The sequence below is a fragment of the Pygocentrus nattereri genome, chromosome 1 (genome assembly GCF_015220715.1).
Source record: "Pygocentrus nattereri isolate fPygNat1 chromosome 1, fPygNat1.pri, whole genome shotgun sequence".
In the NCBI taxonomy this organism is placed as follows: domain Eukaryota; kingdom Metazoa; phylum Chordata; class Actinopteri; order Characiformes; family Serrasalmidae; genus Pygocentrus; species Pygocentrus nattereri.
In genome coordinates, this window is record NC_051211.1 from 45,774,457 (window position 1) to 45,800,182 (window position 25,726).

Here is a 25,726-nt window from a genome sequence, read left to right on the forward strand (position 1 = left end):
TTTAGTATTAACTCACCTTTGGCAAGGATTAGTTAACTCATTTTGATAATTTAGCATTTTAACAGGCACAGAAGTATTTTTTCCCCTGTTTGATAAAGTACAGTCATTTGATTTTGCATTTGATCTAATATATTGTGAATAATTTGCCAGAAAGCAGTGGAGTTGGGCTCTTAAGAGCCCAGTTTCTGGACAGATGTCTTTCTCTTTGTGGGAAAGATGAGATGTGTGTGTCAGAGGGGTAAACGAATTTCCAAAAAATCATAACTTGTTTTGCATCCAGAATTCATCATCACACTTAAAATGTTGGTCAAAAACAGGTCTCCAGACATATGGGTCAAAAGTAGGGTTGTTCTGAGGTGAGAGCAGATGCGGTTGAGAGAAGTGTCTTTAGCATTTAGTCATAAATTTACTATAGGTTCTACCAGTTGTTGCATGGCTTGCATCTCCTAATGATTGAGTGATGAATAGTCGCACATCAGCAAAAGTGTCTGTTGGAGAGACATTTGCAGAGAGCAGTTGCATGCTCCAGCTTCCAGGTAGGCCTGCAATTGTCTGTTACCAGCCTATTTCTTTAGAGATCAAGAACAATGGAAGGCACAAGTAATTGTTTGGAGCAATAAATATCAATATATTAAAATAGATCAATCAATCAATAAACACATCAAACAAAACAATGCCTAGGCATAAATGACTACTGGTACATGTAGCGGTGGTTTGTGCATTTAACAACAATTCTTAATTTTACCACTGGGTGTTACAATGTTTTTTTGACTACAAATCAGTGCATAATCAGGAGGAACTGGTAACTTTCATTAGTGCTTTTGCATGATCCAATACATTGTTGGCAATGGAGTTTCAGCATCAATTAAAATGAGGATTCTAATCGAAATTATCTGGGGCTTTACTGGCCATGTTGCATTACTGCTGCTGGGCCTGTAAAAAATTTGAAATATGTTTCACTATGTCACTAACAGTTGCCTCTGAAAGTCTTTTATCAAGTTAAAATGATCTCTGCTCTTCAAAGGGCAATGACCACTTGAAACATATGAAGACATGAAGGATGCACTTAGCTTCTTTCAACAAAATCCTAGATTAATGATCTGGTGCAAAAACAAGTTGTGTAAAAATATTGTAATCATTGTTTGTGCATATTGTAAGGACAACATGGCATACAAGAAGTGGGGACAGTATGTGCGAGTGTGTGTGTACGGAGAGAGGTTGTTATAGGTTTGTTTATAATTGTTTTGTTGTGATTGGATTACGCCGTAACTGATAGAGATCGTTTCTGCAAGTTAAATCAATGCAGAAGACCCTTGCTTGTTCCCTGCGTTTTTAAACTAGACATGGTGTGTAACTGCTGCAGCAGGACCCAGCAGGTACCTCTTCTGGTCAAGGCACTGTGACTGACAACCACATGTTCACCAGAGCAATGCATAGAATTCCTTTAGTGTCAATGGAAATGTAGCAGAAGTCAAATATAGATATTCGCCCCACCACACTAACTGTTCTTTTGGCTTGGCCAGCATTCCTTTTGTGGACCTCACCCCCTAGCTCTAACTAAATGTCCTATGCCACTGGGTGTATGGCTGCGGATACGACCACCCTGCAGATCAGATCGGTCTCCTCCACACATGCTGGCAGCGGTGACACACTTGTTTCCTTCACAGCTCTGACTGCAGAATGGCCAACTAAATGCTATTCATATGAGCTGTCGTCTTTGTTTAAATCTGCACATGGATTTTCTGCAGATGTAGTGGACATGGAAAATGCTGCGTTATGGTGAACAGCCTTTGAGCTGGCCAGTGCTGCCAAGCTCAGCTTCTTCTTCCACCCCTACTTTTATCTCACATCTCTCCCAGGCAGAATGGCCCACTCCTCTTGGCTATGATGCTCCTGAAGACACAAATTCAGTGTCATCTTCTTCAATTATCACATAAACAGAGTGCTCCATTTCTTTTCTGAGCTCTGTATCTAAGCTAGCAGCTGAAGCGTTTCCCCAGACAACATGTAACCTTTTTTATTCTGACACCAAATGTAACGTTTACTGCTAGGAAAGAGGACATGCAACTTATGCACATGTTGTTGTACTTTATTTAAGGCTGTAGTCTACCCTAGCCTCACCGTACATAAAGCAAAACTTTAGGCAAACAGCCCTAGCATTAGCTCAGATCTGCACTCACTTGCATCTGAGCCCCAACCAGGGCTCTCAGGTTTTTAAGTTTGGTGGGAGTGAGATTTTTTGGGGGCGGGGGGTCACCCATCAACCCTCCAAGTGTGTTCAACTTAAAAGAGAACAAGTTTTGAGATTTGATCAAATTTCTCCTTCAGTTGTTCACCGACGTGTGTTAGTCAGAATCGAATCGGACAGTTCTTCATGCCTGACACTCTGGCTGAAACTCCACCTTCTTTGACTAGATCTGCCAAACGACAGAGTGATCTATATTCTGATTGGCTCAACGAGAGGACTTTATAATATGCAACCGATGGATTGACTGAATAGGGTGTGGTAACTGGGTAACTTCTTTGAGCACAGAAGCGCTGTGACCAGGGCTGTGACTCGTTTGTAGACAGGGCGAATAAATTTTTGATTGGATTTTTTTTTAGAAAAAAAAAAATGAAGAGTGAGAAATAGCATGTGTGGCGTGTGAACTCGCTGAGGTGCGTGTGTCACACGCTCAAAGCGTGAGACTTGAGAACAATGGCCCCAACTAACCAGGTCTTCCCGTTGTACAAACAGAAACACAGAACAAAGCAGGCTAACCCTGTCTTCACATTAAGAGTCCTTATAGAATAAACTCTGCAAATGGTGCAGACACATTACCCAGAATTAACATGTATACATTTTTTGAACAGCTTACAATAGTTCAAGATAGGTCTACTGGTTATTGATGCCCTTCTTCTGTCCCATTGCCCATGTGAGGGCAGAGAATGGAGAACAGTCGACCAAAAGAAGGACTCTGCCTTAGAGGTTTAACCCTTGGTGAAGGAGAGGCCAGAGAGGAAAAAGAATAGTTTAGAGAATTTTTTTTGTTTGTTTGTTTTTAAACACCTGATTGATGTGAGATTCTGAACACACCTCTTTTTCTTATTTGATGGGAGCTTATTATGGGCATGGTGGTACTGACACCTATTTATCAGCAGGATACCTGCATATTACTAAAGTGTCTTTCATGGAATACTCTTTGATTGATTATATTTAGTTTCCTGACCTCTATAGCTTCTACTAATGAACAACAGCACTTGGCAAAAGAATACCCATGACTTGTTGTTGTTCTTTTATAAATATTATATACCCTGAAATATAAATATGAGGTGACACACAGGCCACATTCCCTTAGTCATCGATCACTATGAGAAAGATGAATGAAAACAGCAGTGATGTACGACAAGGTTGTTGATCTGCACAGATCAGAAAATGGCTAGTTAAAGGCAAAAACCAGTTAGAGTTGAAAATGGCCATTTCCACTATCAGGGCAATAATTAACTGAAGAGGTTAAGAATCTTCTTGGAAGCAGATGTATGTCAACTTCCAAGGATCAAAGCTGGGTAATTGCAGACACTAGTTAGGTCTTAGGGTCAAAGCTTCCCCCAAACTACAATCAGATGTTACCTACATGACCACAAGCTGTTTGAAGGGTTGCCAGAAGACACCACTGTTGTCATGGATCAACAAACTCAAGCACCTACAATGTGCCAGATGGTACTGAAACTTTATATGGTCAAATGAGACCACACTACAGCTTTTTGGCAACAAACACCATAAGTGGTTTGGTGTTGATAGAAAGATAGCCATGGAGAAAAGTACCTCATCTCGGCTGTGAAGTATGGCTATGGTTCTGTAGATCTGTGACTGGCCAACTTGTCCTGGCGCTGGATAAATCTTTGTGTTACATGGTATAATGGACTCCATCAATCAAACAAATTAAATCAAGACCTGATTGCATCAGCCAAAAAGCTTAAACTGGGCCATGGTTGGATCTTCCAGCAGGACACTGATCCAAATACACCTCATGTTATGTTTGCTAATATTTGAGGAGGGCACTGTATATAGTAAAGGTAAGGAATGTAGTAAGATATACCTTGATGAGCATCTGTATGTCTTGACCTATTTTTATCCCAGGATGTTGGCCATATATTATATATTACATAAACCGAATCATTTTTTTTTTTTTAGGATATTAGTCATGGTAGAGAAAATACAGAAATACTCTGAATATGGTCAGTATTCTGAGCATATCAATACTTGATGGAGAGTCAATATACCTCTGTATATCACACAGTATTTTCCAGGTCAGACTTCTTCTGAAAGCATCATAAAAAGAATCTAGGCCATCTCACCCTTTAAAAACAATCATATTCCACAGCCATAATACAAAGATTGCTGCAAGGGTACCACAAATTCCTCAATGGAAAAATTACAAACATCACCTTTACCTAAAATACATTTTGCATGAATAACATTGACATGGTAATTTCACAGGACACTCAAAACATACTGTGATACACCACATATTGCTCATGAAATTATATTACGCTGTATGGCAGTGTAATTCATTATTTTTTTCATGAACAAATGAGTTAACGCATGCACACTTCTGACTGATGCCGCATCCTGGGCCCAAGAATAAATAGTAATGCTGTAAATGCTTTTCAATTGTTTTTGGTGTGTTACACAAGCATAAAAAAATAAATAAAATGGAACATTGATTGAGGAAGACAAATTTTCTCCTTAACCTTACACTTCAGGGCTTCTGCAGTTACCGCTCATCTGGTGAAAGATCATTATATAGCCCTGTAACTCTGGAATAGCATTCCAGAGAACAGTAAGAATCTAGATTAAAACATATCAGCATGTTTTAAGTATTATGGCTCATTTTGCCTATTTGTAATTGCACTGTTATTTTCAATTAGAGGGTAGTGTTCCTGTTTAATGTTCTACTTATATGCCTGAGTAAAGTGTTGTTTTTTTTTGTCAAACAATTCTTTGAACTGCATTATCAGGATAACCTAAATGGAGCTTTTAGCAGTAAGCTTATGTGCATTATTTTTTATGCATGCTTAATTAAAATATATCAATTTGTTCCTGTGTGGCAGTGTGATGTTGTTACACTATTCACTTCAGGGATTTTATTTTGAAATCAGCAAGGGCTTTTAATTGTTGGAGCAATTCATTGAGGAGAGAAAGGGGGACTATGAAATTTAAAATTCTATCTGTAAAACTCTTAGTTCTAATTATTTTATAGTTTCTTTTGGCTACTGCAAATAATTTAGAAATATATAAAAGAGAACTTTGATTTACTAGAGCAAGATCAATATGGGTGGAGTTTTAGTAGCCTTTACTTGAGTGCAGCACGAAAGAAAGCTGTAGCCCCACCTTTTGTCCTCTTTGGAAAACGCCACTGTGAGAGAAGGTATGTGCTGGCGCAGCTCCGTTATTTTAAGTGAAAACACACTTTGTATTTTCCAGTTTTTGACATAAAACGAGTTCATTCAATCACAAAAACATTATAGCACACACTGGTTATGCTGTTGTGCAGTTAACACTCTGTTTTATGAGGTTTTAGTACGTTTTTATTCGCCGTTGGCCATGAGTTCTGTTAAGGTGGAATGCTAATTAAGTAAGGTATAATTAATTATTATTATTATTATTATTATTATTATTAAAGGACAGAGTGAATGTGATAAACCTTCAAAAGGAATTGAATTTCTATATAGCTTACCTGAGCAGATGACTCCAGAATCTGAACTGTGATCACAGTTATGTTTACCCCACCCTTTTGATCCACAATTCTTCAGTGTAGACTCTGATCCACTACAGTCCACATTATCCATCCAAATTGGTCCTGATCCTGGTCCAAAAGGAGTTTTACTCAGTGCATCTACAGCCTCTCCACAGCGCAGCTCTCTACACACAACTGCAGCATCTCTCATATCCCAGCCATGACCACACACTGTTCCCCACTGTCCTCTATGAAGAACCTCCACTCTCCCAGCACAGCGACTGCCACCATCCACCAACCTCACACTGCCTGTATAATAGAGCGGGGTGGGGGGTCAGGGTGGCAAAAGAGAGAAAATGTAAATTTTTTATATAGTGAACGTAAAAAGCTTACACAGCGTAATTACAATTGTTTATAATGTAAAGTCTGAAATTTAAATACATTATGTCAGACAATTTTCTTTAACAGGATCTTGTGAGCAACAAAATTCAAGAGAAGAAGAAATAGATAATAGAGAAAATATTTGAAGAAAAAAAAAAGTGTGCACATCCTTTTATAATAGGAACTGTCCCTGTTAACAAATCATTTTAAAATCATGTCCAAAGATAAGTAGCATTCCCCTTCCATCAAGGAATGTAATTCTGATTAACCTGAAATATAAATCAGCTGTTCCTATAGTTCAGTAGCAGCAAAACCTCCTTCTGGAGATTTACATTCCTGCTGATTTTATGTCCAACTTGCATCTAACATGCTGCCCCCTCATCTTACCTAACACTAATGCATCTGATACAGCCAATCAACGACACCTGAAGCAGGTGTGGCATATTGTGATTGCAATTAGACTCTTCTGGATATTAGATGTCTAGGACCAGGGTTGATAATGCTGTAGCAATTCCTGACATTTTCATGATTGCATCGTTCTGGAATATTTATATTCTATGATGAGCTGACAAAACATTTACAAAATTTTGCTGACATGCCGCAGACTACTGCGAAGTCTCTCATTAATAGGAGGGAAGAATGTGGCACCACAGGGACATTGCCAAGGTCAGGAAAATCCTCAATATTTCATGACGGGACAAGAAGATAACTTATCAGGCAGGCTACCAAGATGTCTACAGCAACATTAAAAAGCTGAAAGAATTTCTGGCAGGTACTGACCACTACTTACATGTGACAACAATCCCCCATGTTCTACATATGTTGGACTGTTTTTTTTTTTCACAAAAAAAGATCATCAAAGCCAAACTAACGTTTGCAAAAATACATTACATCACTCAAAACCATCTGAAGAAACAAAGATTGGCAAGCTTCAAATATCATAATATATTGATATCATAAAATATTGTGAATAAAATGTGATTATGATCCAAACCCCACATCACCAAGTCAACCAAGGAATGGTTTCAAAAAGGAACATCAGTGTTTTACACTGGCCCTGGTGGTCTGGCCTAAGTTGCAGTATACCATTCTTGCCTCTAGGTGTGCAAAAGTACTGGCCTAAGTTGCAGTTAACCTTCTTGTCTCTAAATGCAAGGTAAAGCAATTGTGTATCAATTTGATGTCACTAAGCTACATGAAAGTAAGGCAGGCTATGGTGGTGTTCCGATAAGTTATGTTACCTTATTGAAATGTCCTACCATAGCGCATATTTGTAGTTCTATACATAAAACCTCTAGATAGGGTATTTTGATAGCCTAAAACTCCTCATGTGCTACTAGCGTTAAAACTACAAGGCTGCATTGAGCTTTTTTTATTTTTTTGTCAGCTTCTTGTTTGAATTTTTCCATTCCATCTTAAATGGTACAGCACTTGTGATTTAACAGGGAAACCTGTTTCTTTTGTTCTGAATTTTTTTTCAGCTGCCCTGAACAATTACTAACAAAGGCAATTTAATTCAGGAGTTGTATTTGCTGTAATAAATGCTTATATAGTATTTTTGTGTGGCGCTGGGGCCACATTACAAAAAAAAAATGTTGACCTTTAAACATCATTAAATGTGCATTCCATTTGCCTGCTGAACATTTACACAGGTACTTCCCAGCTGCAGACAACACAAGGGATCCTCACTAAAACTGCAGTGGGTGGAATACTGAATACTGAACAGATTTCTGGACAGCAGCTCGGCTGTTGTGCAAATGGAATAGACAACAGGTGGAAATGATTGGCAATTAGCAAGACACAATCAATAAAGGAGTGGTTCTGCAGGTGGGGACCACAGATCACTTCTCAGTACCTTTCTGCTTTCTGGCTGATGTTTTGGTCACTTTTGAATGTTGGTGGTGCTTTCAAACCAGCAGCTTGTATATGAGTAAGTGATGAGGGAATGAGATACTTAAAACTTTCACGCACCCCTCAGGCTCTGACACTCACTTGGACTCCATTCCCCATGCTCCTCTGGGAAATCACGTCTCCTGCCGCCTCTGACCTGCCTTCACACTCCAATCACCTGTCTCATTCTCCTGAATACTGATTTGGTTCACCTGTGTTGTACTAATTACCTTTAGCTTATAAACCCGGGCTTAGCATAAGATCAGTGCGAAGAGTTTTCTTTGTATAGCTGCCTGATTGTTTCTGACCCTTTTGCCTGTTTTCCGATGACTTCTTTTGCTATTCCCTGTGGATTATCTGCCTGTGGTTATATCTTTGTGTTCTGACCTTTTGGACTGTTCTCTGGACTTTGATCTTTTGCCTCGCCCTTTGGATTGTTTGGTTTTGACCCATGCCCTTTTTGTGGCTAAGAGCTCTGATTACGCTCTTCATTAATAAAGACTTCCTTGTTCATTTTTACTACAAGCGTCTAATTTCATCTCCGCCATTACAAAACGTCTAGTACATCACAAACGCATGCTCTAAAATTAATTTTGCTCTTTTTTATTATTTGCATAATAGATTGCATGGGAGAAATATTAATTTCATCCTGATATCCACTTGTTAGTTTAGCCTCTACTGAGAGAATGAAGTGAGTATCATGTACCAAGTGTTGTTAAAGCCTGCATGATTCTTGTTAGTTGTGTTTGCAAGTGAGCTTCACTTTCGCAACTTTCACAGACCTTGTTCAGTTTGTAGTTGTAGTGAGATATTAGTCTGTAGCTGCTGTGATTAATGCTTAGCCGTTAGTATTTTGGTTGTGTTTCTGGAGCTTGTCGAGCTGTTTGGCTGTTTAAACGATTGTAGTGAAGTTGGTTTTAAATTGGACTTTCACTGGAGATTTTTCTCTTTGATTTCTCATTAAATAACATGATAAATAATTACACACATTTTCTCACTTCTGGGATTACAGAGAACAAACTACAACCAGTTATATTTCAGAAGCATTCTTTGGTATATTTTGCTGAGGCCCAGAACATCAAAACACAGACAGAAATGTTTGAAAAGTGCACTTTAACACATTAAAGGTTGTAGTGGCTATAGTGGTTATTTAGGGTGATTGTTGGCTTACTAAGCAGGTGATGTTACTGTGCTGAATGTGATTTGTGGAGTTTTAGTGAATATTTTGTCATTCAGTGTTAATTTTACAGCCACAAATTGTCTCGTACATGTATATGTGCCGTCATATGGACCACTGTGCACTTGTGAATAACATTTTTTTTATTCAGTATTCAGTAGGTCTGGTGTGAAGCGTCATTGCATCATAAACATGCTTGATATTTTAAGGGGGCTGATTTAATCAATAATTTATTAATTAAAAACTCCCTGCTGTAACAAATGCAAAAAAGTATCAGTTGTGGGATGTGCTCATTAATGTACATCCAGGGTATTATAAATTAGTTTTCTATTATTTTTACTAATAATTGTCTATTTGGTTTTCTTGAATTTTGTCAGTTGTAAGTTTATTTTAAAGCAAAATGGCCGACATTATTAGATTTCTGACTGCACGTAACAAAAACCTGTCATTTCTGTAAATTGTGTAGACTTTTTATATACACTATACATTTTTCTAGAAAAAGATACGTTTAAGATAAATACAACAAGCTCTTAATTTAATCACTTGACAGAGTGCAGGCTGGAGGAGCCATGTTACTACACTTTAATTCGAACTGAGCCAAAGAGCAGTTGCACTCAATTTAAATAGCGTCTTCTCAGGGTAGTCCCCTCCCCACATTCAAGCACCGGTGGAGGATCTGACATGTGTTTTTATCAGATTTTTCATTACTGCATTTCAGTGAAATAAGAGATCAAAGAAGAAATCAAATAAGAAGCATGTACCAGCACACACCAGTCCCACATCACTGTCATGGGTGCAGTTGTGTTTGAGTGAAGATGATGGACAGAAGTGAATCTGAGATTCATTGCCTCTACACTGGAGCTCCTCTGACCACACCTGACCCTCCCCTCTGCCAAAAGCAGCTGCTCCCAGCACCTCCACAGGAAGCCCACAGCCCAGCTCTCGACAAACAACCTCTGCATCCTGCTGGTCAAAGTCAGCATCACACACTGTGGACCAGGTCTCTCCATGAAGCACCTCCACTCTCCCAGAGCAGCGAGAACTATTAATAAGCCTGACATCTAAAATATTAGGAGAGAAAGAAGAACATGTAAACTGACATTAAATATGTTGTAAAGAAACACTATTTAAAAAAATGGAAAAATATATTATTAATCAGCAAACCAGATTCAGTGATTTTCATATTATTGTTTAGAACAGTACCTGAGCAGATGACTCCAGCATCTTTAGTATGATTACAGGTGTGTTTGACAAGTCCTGTTAATTGACATTTCTTCAGTGTAGACTCTGATCCACTACAGTCCACATCATCCATCCAGATTGGTCCTGATCCTGATCCAAAGTAAGCATCACTCAGTGCATCTACAGGCTCTCCACAGTCCAGCTCTCTACACACAACTGCAGCATCACTCAAATCCCAGTTATCATCACAAACTGTTCCCCACTGTCCTCTATTAAGAACCTCAACTCTCCCGGTACAGCGACTGCCTCCATCCACCAACCTCACACCACCTGTGCAAGAAAAAAAAAAATCTGAATGACAAAAAAACCGAGAAAAGGGGTATGCTGACAAGTATACATGCAGGAGCAGACACAGAGCAAGATATAGATGAACTGTTAACCTTCTAAATAAATTTACCTGCACACACAAGGCTCACATCATTGTCATGGGAGCAGTTGTGTTTGAGTGAAGATGTTGTTGGACAGAAGTAAATCTGAGATTCATTGCCTCTACACTGAAGCTCCTCTGACCACACCTGACCCTCCCCTCTGCCAAACGCAGCTGCTCCCAGCACCTCCACAGGAAGCCCACAGCCCAGCTCTCGACACACAACCTCTGCATCCTGCTGGTCAAAGTCAGCGTCACACACTGTGGACCAGGTCTCTCCATGAAGCACCTCCACTCTTCCAGAACAGTCAGAACCACCAACCAGCCTGACTCCTAATATGTTAATAAGAAAGCATAGATCATGTAGTTAAGTAAATGTTTATTAATATATATATATATATATATATATATATATATATATATAGAGAGAGAGAGAGAGAGAGAGAGAGAGAGAGAGAGAGAGATAGAGAGAGAGAGAGAGAGAGAGACAGAGAGAGAGTAAAAGGGGGTAACAAAGTATACAGAGAAACAGATGGACTACAGTCTGTAATTGTAGAACTACAAAGTGCACCTATATAGTAAGTGGAGCTGATAAAATGGGCAATGAGCATAGAAACAAGGATATCGTCATTATGTTATGCCTGATCAAAAAAATAAAGGGAACACAAACAACACAATATAACTCCAAGTAAATCAAACTTCTGTGAAATCAAACTGTCCAGTTAGGAAGCAACACTGACGGACAATCAGTTTCACAGCTGTTGTGCAAATGGAATAGACAACAGGTGGAAATTATTGGCAATTAGCAAGACACAATCAATAAAGGAGTGGTTCTGCAGGTGGGGACCACAGACCACTTCTCAGTACCTATGCTTTCTGGCTGATGTTTTGGTCACTTTAGAATGTTGGTGGTGCTTTCAAACCAGCCATTAGGGGTGTACTTTGTGTACTTCTGGTGCCGGTCCCAAGCCCGGATAAATGGTGAGGGTTGCGTCAGGAAGTGCATCCGGCGTAAAACTTGTGCCAAAACGATCATGCGGATGACAAATATTATTGCCATACCGGATCGGTTGAGGCCTGGGTTAACAACGACCGCCTCCGGTGCTGTTGACCAGCGTTGTGCCGGTGGAAATTGGACTACTGTAGGTCGAAGACCATCAAAGAGGAGAGGAGGAAGGCGGGTTAGAAGGCAGCGAGAGAAGGAAAGGCAGGAGTGTGGAGGTTAGAGTAGGGACTCTGAACATAGGGACAATGACTGATAAAGGCAGAGAGTTTGCAGACATGATGGAGAGAAGGAAGGTAGATATTCTGTGTGTTCAGGAGACCAGATGGAAAGGAAGCAAGGCCAGGAACATTGGAGGTGGATTCAAACTGTTCTATCATGGTGTAGAGAGGAAGAGAAATGGAGTAGGGATAATCCTAAAGGAACAGCTTGTGAAAAGTGTTCTGGATGTAAAGAGAATGTCAGACAGGATCATGAGCCTGAAGTTGGAGGTTGATGATATAATTTTGAATATGGTCATATGCACCACAGGTTGGTTGTCAGTTAGAGGAGAAAGAGGAATTTTGGAGTAAGATGGATGAAGTGGTAGATGGTGTCCCTAGAGAGGAGAGATTGGTGATTGGTGCAGACTTCAATGGACATGTTGGTGAAGGGAACAGAAGGGATGAAGAGGTGCTGGGTATGTATGGTGTGAAAGACAGAAATGCGGAAGGTCAGATGGTTGTAGATTTTGCAAAGAGAATGGAAATGGCTGTGGTGAACACGTATTTTCAGAAGAGGGAAGAACACAGGGTGACATACAAGAGTGGAAAGAGGTGCACACAGGAGATGCCACCTAAAGGAGATTGGAGATTGTAAAGTGGTACCAGGAGAAAGTGTAGCAAGGCAGCATAGGGTGGTTGTCTGCAGAATGAGATTAGAAACAAAGAAGAGGAAGAGAGTGAAGACAGAGCCAAAGATTAGATGGTGGAAGCTGAAGGAGGAGGATGGTTGCAGGCAGTTCAAGGAAAAATTGCAACAGGCCCTTGGGGGTAGTGAGGAGCTACCTGAGGACTGGGAAACTACAGCTAAGGTGGTGAGAGTGTTGACTGGCAAGAATGTGTTGGGTGTTTCGTCTGGTCAGAGGATAGAAGACAATGAAAGTTGGTGGTGGAATGAGGAAGTCCAGGAGAGTATTCAGAAGAAGAAGGCAGCTAAGAAAAAGTGGGATAACCAGAGAGATGAAGGAAGTAGGCAGGAGTACTGTGAGGCTAGTCACATAGCAAAAAGAATGGTGGCAAAGGCTCAGGCCTATGATGAGCTGTATGAGAGGCTGGACAGTAAAGAAGGAGTAAAGGACTTGTATCGTTTGGCTAAACAGAGAGATAGAGCTGGAAAGGATGTACAGCAGGTTAGGCTGATAAAGGATAGAGAGGGAAATGTACTAGTGAGTGAACAGAGAGTGTTGAGTAGATGGAAGGAGTACTTTGAAGAACTAATGAATGAGGAAAACGAGAGAGAGAGGAGGACAACGGGGGAAGAGACAGTGGATCAGGAAGTGCAGAGAATTAGTAAAGTGGAAGTGAGGGCAGCTTTAAAAAGGATGAAGAATGGAAAGGCAGTTGGTCCAGATGACATACCTGTGGAGGTATGGAGATGTTTAGGAGAGAAGGCAGTGGACTTTTTAACCAGGTTGTTTAACAAAATCCTGGAGAGTGAGAGCATGCCTGATGAGTGGAGAAGCAGTGTACTGGTCCCCATTTTTAAGAACACGTGTGATGTGCAGAGCTGCAGTAACTACAGAAGTATAAAGTTGATGAGCCACACCATGAACGTGTGGGAAAGAGTTATTGAAGCAAGGCTAAGGCGAGAGGTTCAGATCAGTGAGCAGCAGTTTGATTTCATGCCCAGAAAGAGTACCACAGATGCAATTTTTGCTTTGAGAGTGTTGGTAGAGAAGTACAGAGAAGGTCAGAAGGAGCTACATTGTGTCTTTGTGGATCTAGAGAAGGCATATGATAGGGTGCCAAGACAGTAACTGTGGTACTGTATGAGGAAGTCAGGTGTAGCTGAAAAGTATGTTCCAATTTGTTATTTACTACCACTCAGAAGAAAAAAACATAATTAAAAATTCTACTGTATTTTAGCAATGGAAAGTAACAGATTACAGATTCTCTCATACAGTAGGAAGAATATAGATCTAACAGTGGGGGGAAAATTATAGCACATCAATAGGATGTAAGGGTACACTTACACCAAATAGAATTCCTCTGTAATGTGCTATTATTCAAGGTAATAGGTTTAACCTGAAAAAAATACAACTGGAAAATATACTCTTAAGTAGTGCTTAATTAGTGAAAATATTTTATTTTTGAACCACTACTTCTTACTAAGTCACTACTAAGTTGATACATATTTACTTTACTTGATACATATTTAATTTAAGTTGATACTTGATACATATTTAAGTCATGCTTTATGTATACTAGTCTGTGCTGCCAAACTGAACTCTGAAAAATACATTACAATTTTTCTCAATTTTTTTTCGTAGGGCTACCCATATACCCATTATATCCCTGTATATAATTAAAATATTTACAAATGCTGTATAATCTAGTATTTTTGCAGAACTGTTTTTTTGTGCTTAGTCATACTACAAAGTACTCAAATACATGCTTAGCATACCAACTTATACACTGTATTACACTCTGCCTTTTAATAAATGCACTTTAATGACTATGTTTGTTAATAATAGGATGGGATCAACTCAGTTGTTCTCAATCCTGGTCCTGGAGAACCCCCAGCCCTGAACATTTTAGTGTTTTCCTGCTCCCAACACACCTGATCCAACTAATTACAATTAGATTCTTTATGTTGTCTAATTTCATTTCAACAAATGAAATTCGTCAAAATCAGCAGCTCCCACTGGAACTGTTTTAGCTTTACATAAAATATAGGGGTGTGTCCAACACAGTAAACACATACTGGACTCAGAATAATGCATGAATTAAAAAAAAAGAAGTGAAACCAACATTCAGTTAAAAGTAAACAAATCTCACATAGTATTTTAAGTGAACTCTCAGTGGTGCAGTGCATTGTGATCTGTAAAGGTTGTGCTGTAACATGACAGACCACTGGACCATGCTTTTCTTTTATTTGTATTTACTTTTATTTTACTTTTATTTCTTTAAGTAATACCATTATGGGGCTTTGGATCTGATTCTTTATTCATACATGAACAGACAAGTAAAGTCATGACATTTGGCTTGTGTGGTTGGTTAGTAAATCTGACTAGTGGAATACCACCAATATGGGTGTGGTGTGAGTCACTGGTTTGTATTTGCTCAGTGTGCTTCGTGTTTCATCAACTTGGTTCTCTTCACAAGTCCTCTGCTATCCAGGTTGGAGTAAAGGTTTGAACCTACAGTTCAAATCACTGGGGGTTATTGTCAATTGTCCCAGCTGAGAACCTAGATTTTGTGTAGATTACCATAGCATTAACCAGCTAACAGTCAAAGATTCATGTCCACTCCCTAGAGTTGATGAATCTCTGAATTTCCTTGACTGAGGGAAGTTAGCCTGTGAACCCTATGGCTACTGGAAGATTTCTGTAGTGAAAAAGTCAAGACTTAAATTGCTTCTATGGGTTTTTTCAGCAGTGTGCGCTGGTGGGTAGACTGATGCTGGACAAGGAGGTTTGGTGGCCACTGAGGACAGTGGGTCAAGTGCAACACTACAGATGGCCCATCTAGCTTGTCACAATGAGCTTGCTTAGATCTCTATTGCGACGGGCATGCTCACACAGTGAAAAGGGCAAATCACACAGCTGGAAGGAGACCATCATCCAACTCAGGTCAGTCACCAGCAGTAGAGGTGGAGTCCAAGCAGGCACAAGCAACATTTGGGACAGCATTGCTGATGTGGTGGGCAGCAGTGAGAGTACAGCTGTTCCTGCACCCACCCCTAGCTGTGCAGGACTTGATGTGCTCATGCCCCATAATAATTATAATGCAGTCATAAGTCCTTATAAATGTGGCTGTAAATATTTATAGAAGTACATTACACTGTGTTTATTATTCATTATGAATTGGTAATATAATACATTAAAATAGTGCTAATAACACATTACATTGTGAGTGCCAAAGAAACTCCCAGTCCCAGCTTGTATAGTGCATTATGACATGCCTTGTCATAAACACATGCTGAGCCATGCCATGATTTCCTTTGTTTTTTTCTTATGATTTTTGCTTTGATTTTTCATGTATTGTAACATATCTTGGCAAGTTTCAAGTGACAGAATGTATATATGTGTCTTAATGGGTATAGATTATTATTAATAAGTATTCAAATAACTGGTTAATATAGGTTCTAATCTTGATTTGCAATGTTAAATTAGCACAAAGCTAATAGAGTGATAGTGAAAAAGTGAAATTTGAAGTTTATTGATATTGATATAAGACATACTTTACTTTGTAGTGTACAGTTCTTCACTGAGTCCTCCAGTAAATACTATTATTTAATAAAGCCTAATTCTTAATATTATAGGAGGGGCCAGTTAAACAAACCTGTGTTCTTATGTAGGGAGTGTTTAGTATGGGCAGAGAGGGGAAGAAAATAATTGGTAGTTGGGTTGCTGTGTAAGGTCAAGCCTCAGTTTTAATATTAGTTTGCTTTGGGATATTAGAAATGCTGTGGTGAGTTTAAGTAAGGGACCCACTTTCCTTTAGTCTAAAATATGTCCCAAAAATACTTTTAAATGCAACTTTAAAGCCCTATTGAAGCTGTATTATTTTCTAGGTCTAGTAAATCATTTGTGTGTGATTTGACTGCAAACTATTCACTGATTAGTTTGGTCTGCCATTAGTTCATAACTTAATTAGTCATTAGCTGTGAACTAACTAATGCTTAGTACACTGCTAATAAAGTGATGTGTGTTTGCTTATTTAAGGTAGAATTAACATGCAAACTAATGAGTACTTATCTGTTGGTCCCATTAATCATCTGTTAATTTATCTACTAATTCATCATTATATTTTTCTTCCACTGTGCAGTTTTGCATGGAACACAGTTCTTGAACTTCACTGGACACTTTTCTTCACCCCCACTTATTCACTATCTGACTCACTATCATCAGAGCTGCTTTTTCATTTTCAACATGTATTACTGCTTGCTTCATTCTTCTTCACCAATTATGTAAGACCACCCCACCCCTTCACAATCTGCACAAGTACAGTGAAGATCTTCACTACTAATATACTAATTATACTGCAAGTACATAATTAAGAGCATCCTATAAACACCCTCTCAGTGGAGGGCATATCCAAAACTAATGATTAATAACATAGAAACCAACTCTTGGATTCCTAAACAACTTGTCATTGGCTTACATGTGCAAGTGTGAAAGATTCATTTTAGTTTAACAACTATGTAATTAATTATGTGGTGTATTGTGGAGAATAATTTACAATAAAGGTTATATGTATATTTCCATTTTACTCAAGGGCACACAAAAACAAGTAACAAAATTAAGATTTACATAACTCGTCAAGTCTTAATCATGAGTTCTCAGTATAATTTGTAAAAAAATGATCACTTTACTGGGAGGGACACAAAGTGCTAATGTATTTGTTACAACAAATCAGTGGATTAATTAACAAGACAATTAGAATAATTAACGGGACTAATATGTAACCACTAGTTAGTTCTTATGTTACTTATTTGTGAGTAACACACTTTTAAGTATAAAAAACAGCTGTTAGTAACAACATATTCAATTAGTAATTACTTATCAACATATAATTACCAATTATTTTGAAACCCTTACTGTAAAATGCCATGAAAACCTATTTATTCACTTACTCATTCTTAGTTAACACTGAATTATACAGGCATCTCTGTAAAGTGTAACAGTCATATTTATAATGAATGCAATTGATTAATGCATTATAACATGTTGTGAATGTGTTCATATATTCTTATAAATATGGTATTCATAGAAACTGCTACTGAACCAATTCATTTGAATTCATTTTGCTTGGAAGAGTTGATGATAAAAGAGGAAGAGGACAGCCAGCAAACAAGATGGACTGACACAACCAGAGGAATCATGAGCAAATCAGTTGGAAGCTCGACAACCCCGACAGAAGACAGGATATTCTGGTAAAACAGTACTCAAACAAATTACCACTGCAGTCCCTCTTACTTATGTATGACTTTTCAGTACTATTTCCATCCCTGTTGTTTTTGCAAAAAAGAAAATAGGAAGCTTTCAACCATTAAATACATTCTACAGTTGTATGAAGATGATGCAATTTACCTGAACAGATGACTCCAGCATCTTTAGAATGATCACAGTCATGTTTACCCCATCCTGGTGATGTACAGTGTTTCAAAGTGGATTCTGATCCTGCACAGTACACATCATCCATCCAGATTGGTCCTGATCCTGGTCCAAAGTGAGCATCACTCAGCGCAGCTACAGCTTCTCCACAGCGCAGCTCTCTACACACCACTGCAGCAGCAGTCATATCCCAGTCATCACCACACACTGTTCCCCACTGTCCTCTATGAAGAACCTCCACTCTCCCAGCACAGCGACTGCCACCATCAAGCAACCTCACACTGCCTATAAAAGAGAGACAGACAGACAGACAGACAGACAGACAGACAGACAGACAGACAGAGAGAGACTTTTTTTTAACCACATTTGGTTTATATTATAAAATTAAACATGTAAATTACACACCATGGACTATAATCAGAGTTCGTAAAAATATATATATTTTTTTAAATAATAATATTAATACTTTTTAACTTAAAGTAATTAACCATGTCAACTTAAAATTTTGAGTTCATTCATAATGGGTTTATTCTTTCTATTTCAAGACATTTTAGCAAATAGATTAGTTTAAAACAGAAGCCCTCATTTCAAGTAGTGCAGCCCCAGTTTGCTGATTGAGTCTGGTACAGCGGATAGAGATTAGAGGAAGCTGTTATCTTCATATTCTCATTTCCTCCTACAGCCTAAATGATGTATCAGTTACACTCAAATGCCTGTGGGGACTCAAGCGTGTATCACTGCAGTAAGGTGGAACATAAATTCTAATGGGAAGCTAATATCAGCCTTCAATGATTAGTGTAACTAATTCAGCATGACAGGTTTTGGCTGGCACCACAGGCACCACAGGACATCACTCTTAATGACAGAGTTTAGGTGTTTTAGCCACACCCATTGGTATTGTGTATAAAATCAAGTATATAGTGATGCAATTTCCACAGACAAACACTGGCAGTAGAATGAATCTTACTGAAGGGCTTGGTGACTTTAAACATGGCACTGATCTAGGATGGAGTCAGTGTAATTTTTATTGTCATGATAGTCATTGCCTTGACCATGTGTTTAAATATATGGAACATCAATAGGTGTAGTTGAAGTTTAATTTGTGAAAATTAATATTTAAAATTGTACATGAATAAATGTGCTGTGATATAATTTAAGTTGATGTATCTAATTAACAATGAGTAGCTATTTGGTAATACATCAGAATTTAGTACACTGTAAAAAGTGGCTTGTCAGGTCTACTTAAAAAATTACTTCTTGTGGTAATAAGTAAATTAACTAATTTTATTCAACCTAAATAAATTCTTTGAATGAATGATTCTTTCAAAGTAGTTTTTAAAAGTTGAATAAAACTATTTCAGTTGCTTGTTACCACATGAAGTAAGATTTTTTGATAGCTCTGATGAGCCACTTTTTACAGTGTAGTTTTACTAAAAAGTTTACCAATTTACCATCTACAAAATTTAATGAAATAGCATGAACATGATTAAATTTAGTTAAAAGTACACAGCAAGGAAATTACAAAATATAATTAAATTGACAAAACTTACAAGCAATGAGTAAATCTCATCAGAAAGGCATCAAATTCGAATTGTTTTATCTAAAAAAAACTACATAATTTGCTTAAGTATAAAGAACATGATTCATTTTGGTTACAATTACACTATTGAAATACATCCTGCAAAATACAATTAAGTTGATATTACTTATAGGTAATAAGTAAATGTTTGTCACAATTGGCCCCTCCCAGTCCTGTCCATGTGTTCAAGTTGTGTTTTAGTATAGTCCACCTGATTTCTTTGCTTTGATCCCAAGTCCGGCACCTTGTTTTGTAACTCCGCCCCTGATTGTTCCCACCTGTGTTTCCACCTGTGTCCTGTTATCCCTTGTGTATTTAAGCCCTGTGTATGCCCCTTGTGTTTGCTGGTCTTTGTTTGATGTATGTGCTGAATGTTTGAGTTGTATGTTTGCAATTTGTTGTCTGTGTTTAGCCTGTGTTCTGTTTGTGATGTCTGTCCTATGATCTCTTCGTGTTGGCTATATGAACCTGGACTGTTCTGACCATGAACCTGGATTTGCCCAAAATAAAACTTGCTTATCTCCACATATGCATCCACCTCCTCGCTCCCAGGCCTTACAATGTTACTCAAATTATATCTCTGAATGTAGCTAATTTAATTTCTATGTACTTATGAAATGTTTTTAAAGGCTAATTTCACATTATATCAAAGCCAGCCTTCCTCTGAACTTTGATCCACATCAGTTTGCATATAGAGCAAACAGATCTGCAGAGGATGCCATTGCTACAGCACTCCATACTTTGCTGAGCCATTTTGAAAACCCAGGAAACTACATAAGGATTCTTTTTGTTGACTACAGCTCGGTCTTCAATACAAATATCCCTGATATATTGGTCAACAAACTGTCTGTCTTAGTCTTTCCTCCTCTCATTTGTGCCTGGATAAAAGATTTTCTCACAAATTGCCCACAGACAGTAAGATTCAGTCCCTACTCCTCCTCCACTCTCATGCACTGGCTCTCTGGAGGGCTGTGTGCTAAGTCCCCTTCTTTATGTTCTGTATACCTAAGACTGCACTCCCATCCATTTCATCAACACCTTTATTAAATTCACTGATAACACTACTGTGGTTGGACTCATAACAGGAGGAGATGAGTCAGCATACAGAGATGAGGTACAGAATCTGTCAGAGTCGTGTTCTATGAACAATTGATACTTAAGAGTAGTAAAACCAAAAAATTGTTATTGACTTTAGGAAGCACTGGGGACTGTGTGGAGAGGGTTTCCACCTTCAACTACCTGGGAACCCACTTTGCAGAGAATCTCTTCTGGTCTGCTAATACAACAGCAGTGGTGAAAAACATTCAACAGCAACTGCACTTTAGGAGAGTTCTTCGAAAAAACTGAGGAAGGAGCTACTGGTGGCCTTCTACCACTCCACGATAGAGTGTACTAGCATGCTGGCTGCTCAATAGCTGATAGGAGAACCCTATAGGAGGTCATAAACACTGCTCAAAAGATCAATACTATTCGAAGGCTACTGCAACCTGCTGAGCTCAGTTTATTAGTAAAAGTACTTTTTTTACAACCCCAATTTGAAAAAAGTTGGGACGCTGGATAAAATGTAAATAAAAACATAATGAATGAATTTGCAAATCTCATAAACCCATATTTTATTCAAAGTAGAACAAAGAAAACATATATCACACCTTGCTTGCAAGTGAGGGTAGATATGCTCTGACAAGGTTGTGAGTTGCAAGACAACGCAATGGCAAACCACAATAGTACATTCAGTGCAAGGGTGTATATTTAGTGAAAGTGCCCAGAAATTAACAAAATGATGAGAAAAATAAACAAATAAACAAAAAACTATTTACAGAATATATTAGAAACTTTGAGGTACAGTATCTCCTCAAAATACATTGGCTCAACAATCAACCAACGATCTCCTTCCTCTATAGAAATGCATTGCTCCTTAAATAGACATCCACTGCTCTACCCAGCCCAGCACATACCAGTCCTTTACCTCTGCAGGGGGAAACAATAATAACCAGCAATAATAACTTATGAAATAAATACAAAATCAAAGAAAAGCTTTTTCACAATGGATCCTTGAAGCTAAAATCACACAAAATGAACAAGATCAAATGAGAAAAACAACATTTCAAACTATATGAACCCCCCTCTAAGTGGATCACTCCAACAGGGTTGTACTGAACATGTCTGAATTTTGCCCAGGCATTATTTTAGAACAGCTCAAACTAAGCGTGGGCCTTTTCCCAGACCAGAAAGCACTGCAATTCATGTATGTTATGTATGTTCTAAACCTGCTGCTAGTATCATGATGTAAGGTCAAGCTAGCAAGGACTGAGATTGCAGTGAGAAATAAACTAAAATTAAATGGTGAGAGAGAAAAAAAGTATATGAAAGGGACAGAAAGGGACTGAAACAAGGGGGAAATATGAAGGAAATAGATTTAACTAGGGAGACTAAATTTGGGACAGGGGCAACAAAAGGCTGGAAAAGTAAGTGGTAAAAATAAAAATAGCCATAGGAGCAATATGCAACTAACTCACATGACTGGGTATAAAAAGAGTATTTTAGAGAGGCAGAGTCTCTCAGAAGCAAAGATGGGCAGAGATCCACCAATCTGCAAAGAATAAAGCATCTAAAAATTGTCAAACAATTTCAGAAAAAAGTGTCTCAATGTAAAATGGCAAAGACTTGGATATTCCACCATCTACAGTACATACTGTCATCAAAAGATTCAGGGAATCTGGAGAAATCCCTGTACGCAAGGCACAAGGCCGACAGTCAATATTGGATGCTTGTGATCTTCAGGCCCTTAGGCAGCACTGCGTTGAAAACAGGCCTGATTCTGTACTGGAAATCACTGCGTGGGCTCAGGAACACTTCCAGAAATCATTGTCTGTGAACACAGTTTACCATGCAATCCACAAAAAATCTCTGTATCTCTGTATCTTCTCTGGGCCCAAGCTAATTTAAAATGGACTGAGGCGAAGTGGAAAAGTATCCTGTTGTCCAATGAATTAAAATTTGAAATTCTTTTTAAAAACAATGGACACTGCAACCTCCAGACTAAAGACCTCCCAGCTTGTTATTAGCACACAGTTCAAAAGCTTGCATCTCTGATGGTATGGGATCACATTAATGCCTAGCAGCTAGAATCCTACATCAGACAAGAATGGAACAACATTCCTCTCCCAAAACTCCAGCAATTGGTCTCATCACTTCCCAGTCGTTAACAGACTATTGTTAAAAGAAGAAGGGATGCTACACAATGGCAGATATCACCCTATCACAAATTTTTGTTTTATTAAAATTAAATGTCATATTTTCAACATGTGATATGTGTTCTATATTCTACTGTGAATAAAATATGGGTCTATGAGCTTTGCAAATCATTAAATTCTGTTTTTATTTACAGTCATTTACATTTTACACAGCATTGCAACTTTTTTGGAATTGGGGTTGGATTTATCTACGTATTTATTGTTTTTAAATAATTTTAAATTATAATTACATTATAATATAAGTGTATTTACCTTGTATCTCCTCCAACAGTGAAAACATGTTCTCTGCATATTAGGCCACTCTTGAAGCACATGGCTCCTGACTGGTATTGGTTAATCTTTCATTTACTCCAATAAAAGTATTCATTAGTTTTCTTTCAGTTTATTTGCATTATTCATTCATCAACACGTATTGTGTTCTTAATATTTACCATGCTCTCCACCTCTAACAATGCTATCCACACTGAAAGAAGAGCCTATTTTTCAAATATTATTGAAAAGAATTGTGACAACTCTAGGGTACTGTTCTCAACTACTAACAGATTATTAAGCTCAGCTCCAGCCTTTGACATTTTTAGCCTAGTTTCTAATAACAAATATTAGAAAGGGTATACTCAGAAACAACAGTAACTCATATAATCTGCCCTGTAATAGGACAGCAATTATGAGCAACTTTAATTCCATTTCTGAGGAAGAACTCAGAACTGAGGAAGATTGTAAGACAGAACAAGTCCCCCCTAAAATTATTCTAGCAATGACCAGATCACTTGTGGTTACTAGGTCACAAATGAATATTGTAATTATTTTACTTTTTTAATTGGAGTTGTAATTCTGCAATCCATACATGCCTTCTTTTAAAATGCAACAATTGGCTATGACGTTAAATAAAAAATATATATAAATCAATGAATAAATAAATAAAATATTATAAAGCAGTACCAGTAAATAGAATGTGGTATCAGTATTGTATGTGAAATATGCAAAAGCAACACAGGCCATGGTCATGATTAAGGCAATACATGGAAATGTATAAATACAAGCACACCAGTGAAACTAGACTTTTAATACAGATATGTGTTATCTACATAATATACAACAATATATCAAACAATGGAGGTGTCTTTACACTCATCTTGTATATTGTAATATTCATGTTTTTCTTTATATTTTTTTATATCTGTTACATTTACAGACTGTTAAGCTTTCTTTTCCTCTGTTAATGTGTGTGTGTTCTGTTGAGGGCCTCTCTCGCCCCCTCCTTCAAGAGAGGGAGCTAATGTATAGAATAGCATTCCAATGATATGAGAGATTTAAGCTTTTCCAGATGTTTCCTTATGGGAATGTATGGATGTGTGTGTCCCTAACCATGTTATGTATGTGCGTCCATTCACCATATAAGAGCAGAGGCAGTTTGAAAAAGTTAGAGATCCCACATTCTGCCTTCGTGACTCTCACAGGGCTTTAACACTATCTTATTAATTTGAAATAAAGTTGCTCATGTTTAAATCCAGATAGTGTCTACAGAGCTTTCCTCTAAAAAGTTTCAGCAATGACGTCATTCACAGATGATAAGAGAACTTTGAAAGATGTGGACTGAAGTACTAGATTAACTGTATTAAATTTGTCTTAATATTCTTAATAATATAGCAATAATAGTCAATCCAGTGCAATCTAGTGTGTGTTTAACAAAAGATGGAAAAGTTTCTGTAATTTGTTTAATTGGTGCATGTTAGTTAATTCCAGTGTGTATGTATATATGTGTATAGATAGATAGATAGATAGATAGATAGATAGATAGATAGATAGATAGATAGATAGATAGATAGATAGATAGATAGATAGCCCCTTGTAAATTTGTAGCTAATTTTTCTGACATTTCATAAAGTGACCTTGTTTTAAAATGTTTAAAATTATTTAAAAGCTGTCTAAAAATGTTAATATGCCGAGTATGATACTCAGGAGTTAAGTGTTCTCATTTGCTGTAAAAAGTTGTCAATCTCTTCCTCGCTTGTTGATTGGCGCTCTGTCTGTGTGGGGGCGGGAGAAGAGTGGGCGTGTGTGTGTGTGTGTGTGTGTGTGTGTGTGTGTGTGTGTGTGTGTGTGTGTGTGGAGGGAGATGGGAAAAAGAGAGAGGAAGGGGAAGGAGGTAAACGCAGCAGCTACGGGTAGAAAAAGTAAAGTAAAACACGTTAGATTTATATTTTCTCGTCAAGTCAAGAGCCAGGTTGTCAATCAGAGTACCCCCAGAGTGGACTATCCTGACTGAGTGTGGGAAACGAGGGAAACTCTCCCACATAAAGTTTAAATTCTGCCTGGAGTTACTGGAACTGTTAGCACTAAGCTCTGCTAGCATCAGCCAAACCGTCTATCAGCATCGCATGTAATGCAGTCAATTACATATATGTATGTAGTGAATGTTTTTAGTTCAGATTTCTTCATCCTAACGAGAATTACAACAGAATTTTCGTGCCCTCTTTTGAGTGAATCTCTCTGTATATACATTATATTGCCAAAAGTATTAATTCACCAATCCAAATCATTGGATTTGGTTGTTTCATTCTCTTTCATGGCCACAGGTGTATAAAACTAAGCACCTAGGCATGTAGACTGCTTCTACAAACATTAGTGAAAGAATGGGTCGCTCTCAGGAAATCAGTGAATTCCAGTGTGGTACTGTGATAGGATGCCACCTGTGCAACAAGTCCAGTCGTGAAATCTCCTGACTACTAAATATTCCACTGTCAACCAACAGTGGTACTATAACAAAGTGGAAGTGATTGGGAATAACAGCAAC

At 38.1% G+C, this 25,726-nt stretch overlaps 1 protein-coding gene across 1 annotated transcript in view; it reads right to left on the minus strand.

The window, feature by feature from the left end:
• LOC119263745 (deleted in malignant brain tumors 1 protein-like) overlaps positions 1-25,726 on the minus strand; it is a gene marked incomplete at its 3' end in the record, with an annotated part of 29,248 nt that overhangs the window by 1,384 nt on the left and 2,138 nt on the right. Inside the window, exons 2-6 of the mRNA XM_037540262.1 lie at positions 18,076-18,384; positions 10,808-11,110; positions 10,367-10,680; positions 9,930-10,263; positions 5,721-6,029 (exon numbers count right to left, since the gene is read on the minus strand). Coding sequence (XP_037396159.1) covers positions 5,721-6,029; positions 9,930-10,263; positions 10,367-10,680; positions 10,808-11,110; positions 18,076-18,286 — 1,471 coding nt within the window. The remainder of the gene's footprint in view (positions 1-5,720; positions 6,030-9,929; positions 10,264-10,366; positions 10,681-10,807; positions 11,111-18,075; positions 18,385-25,726) is intronic.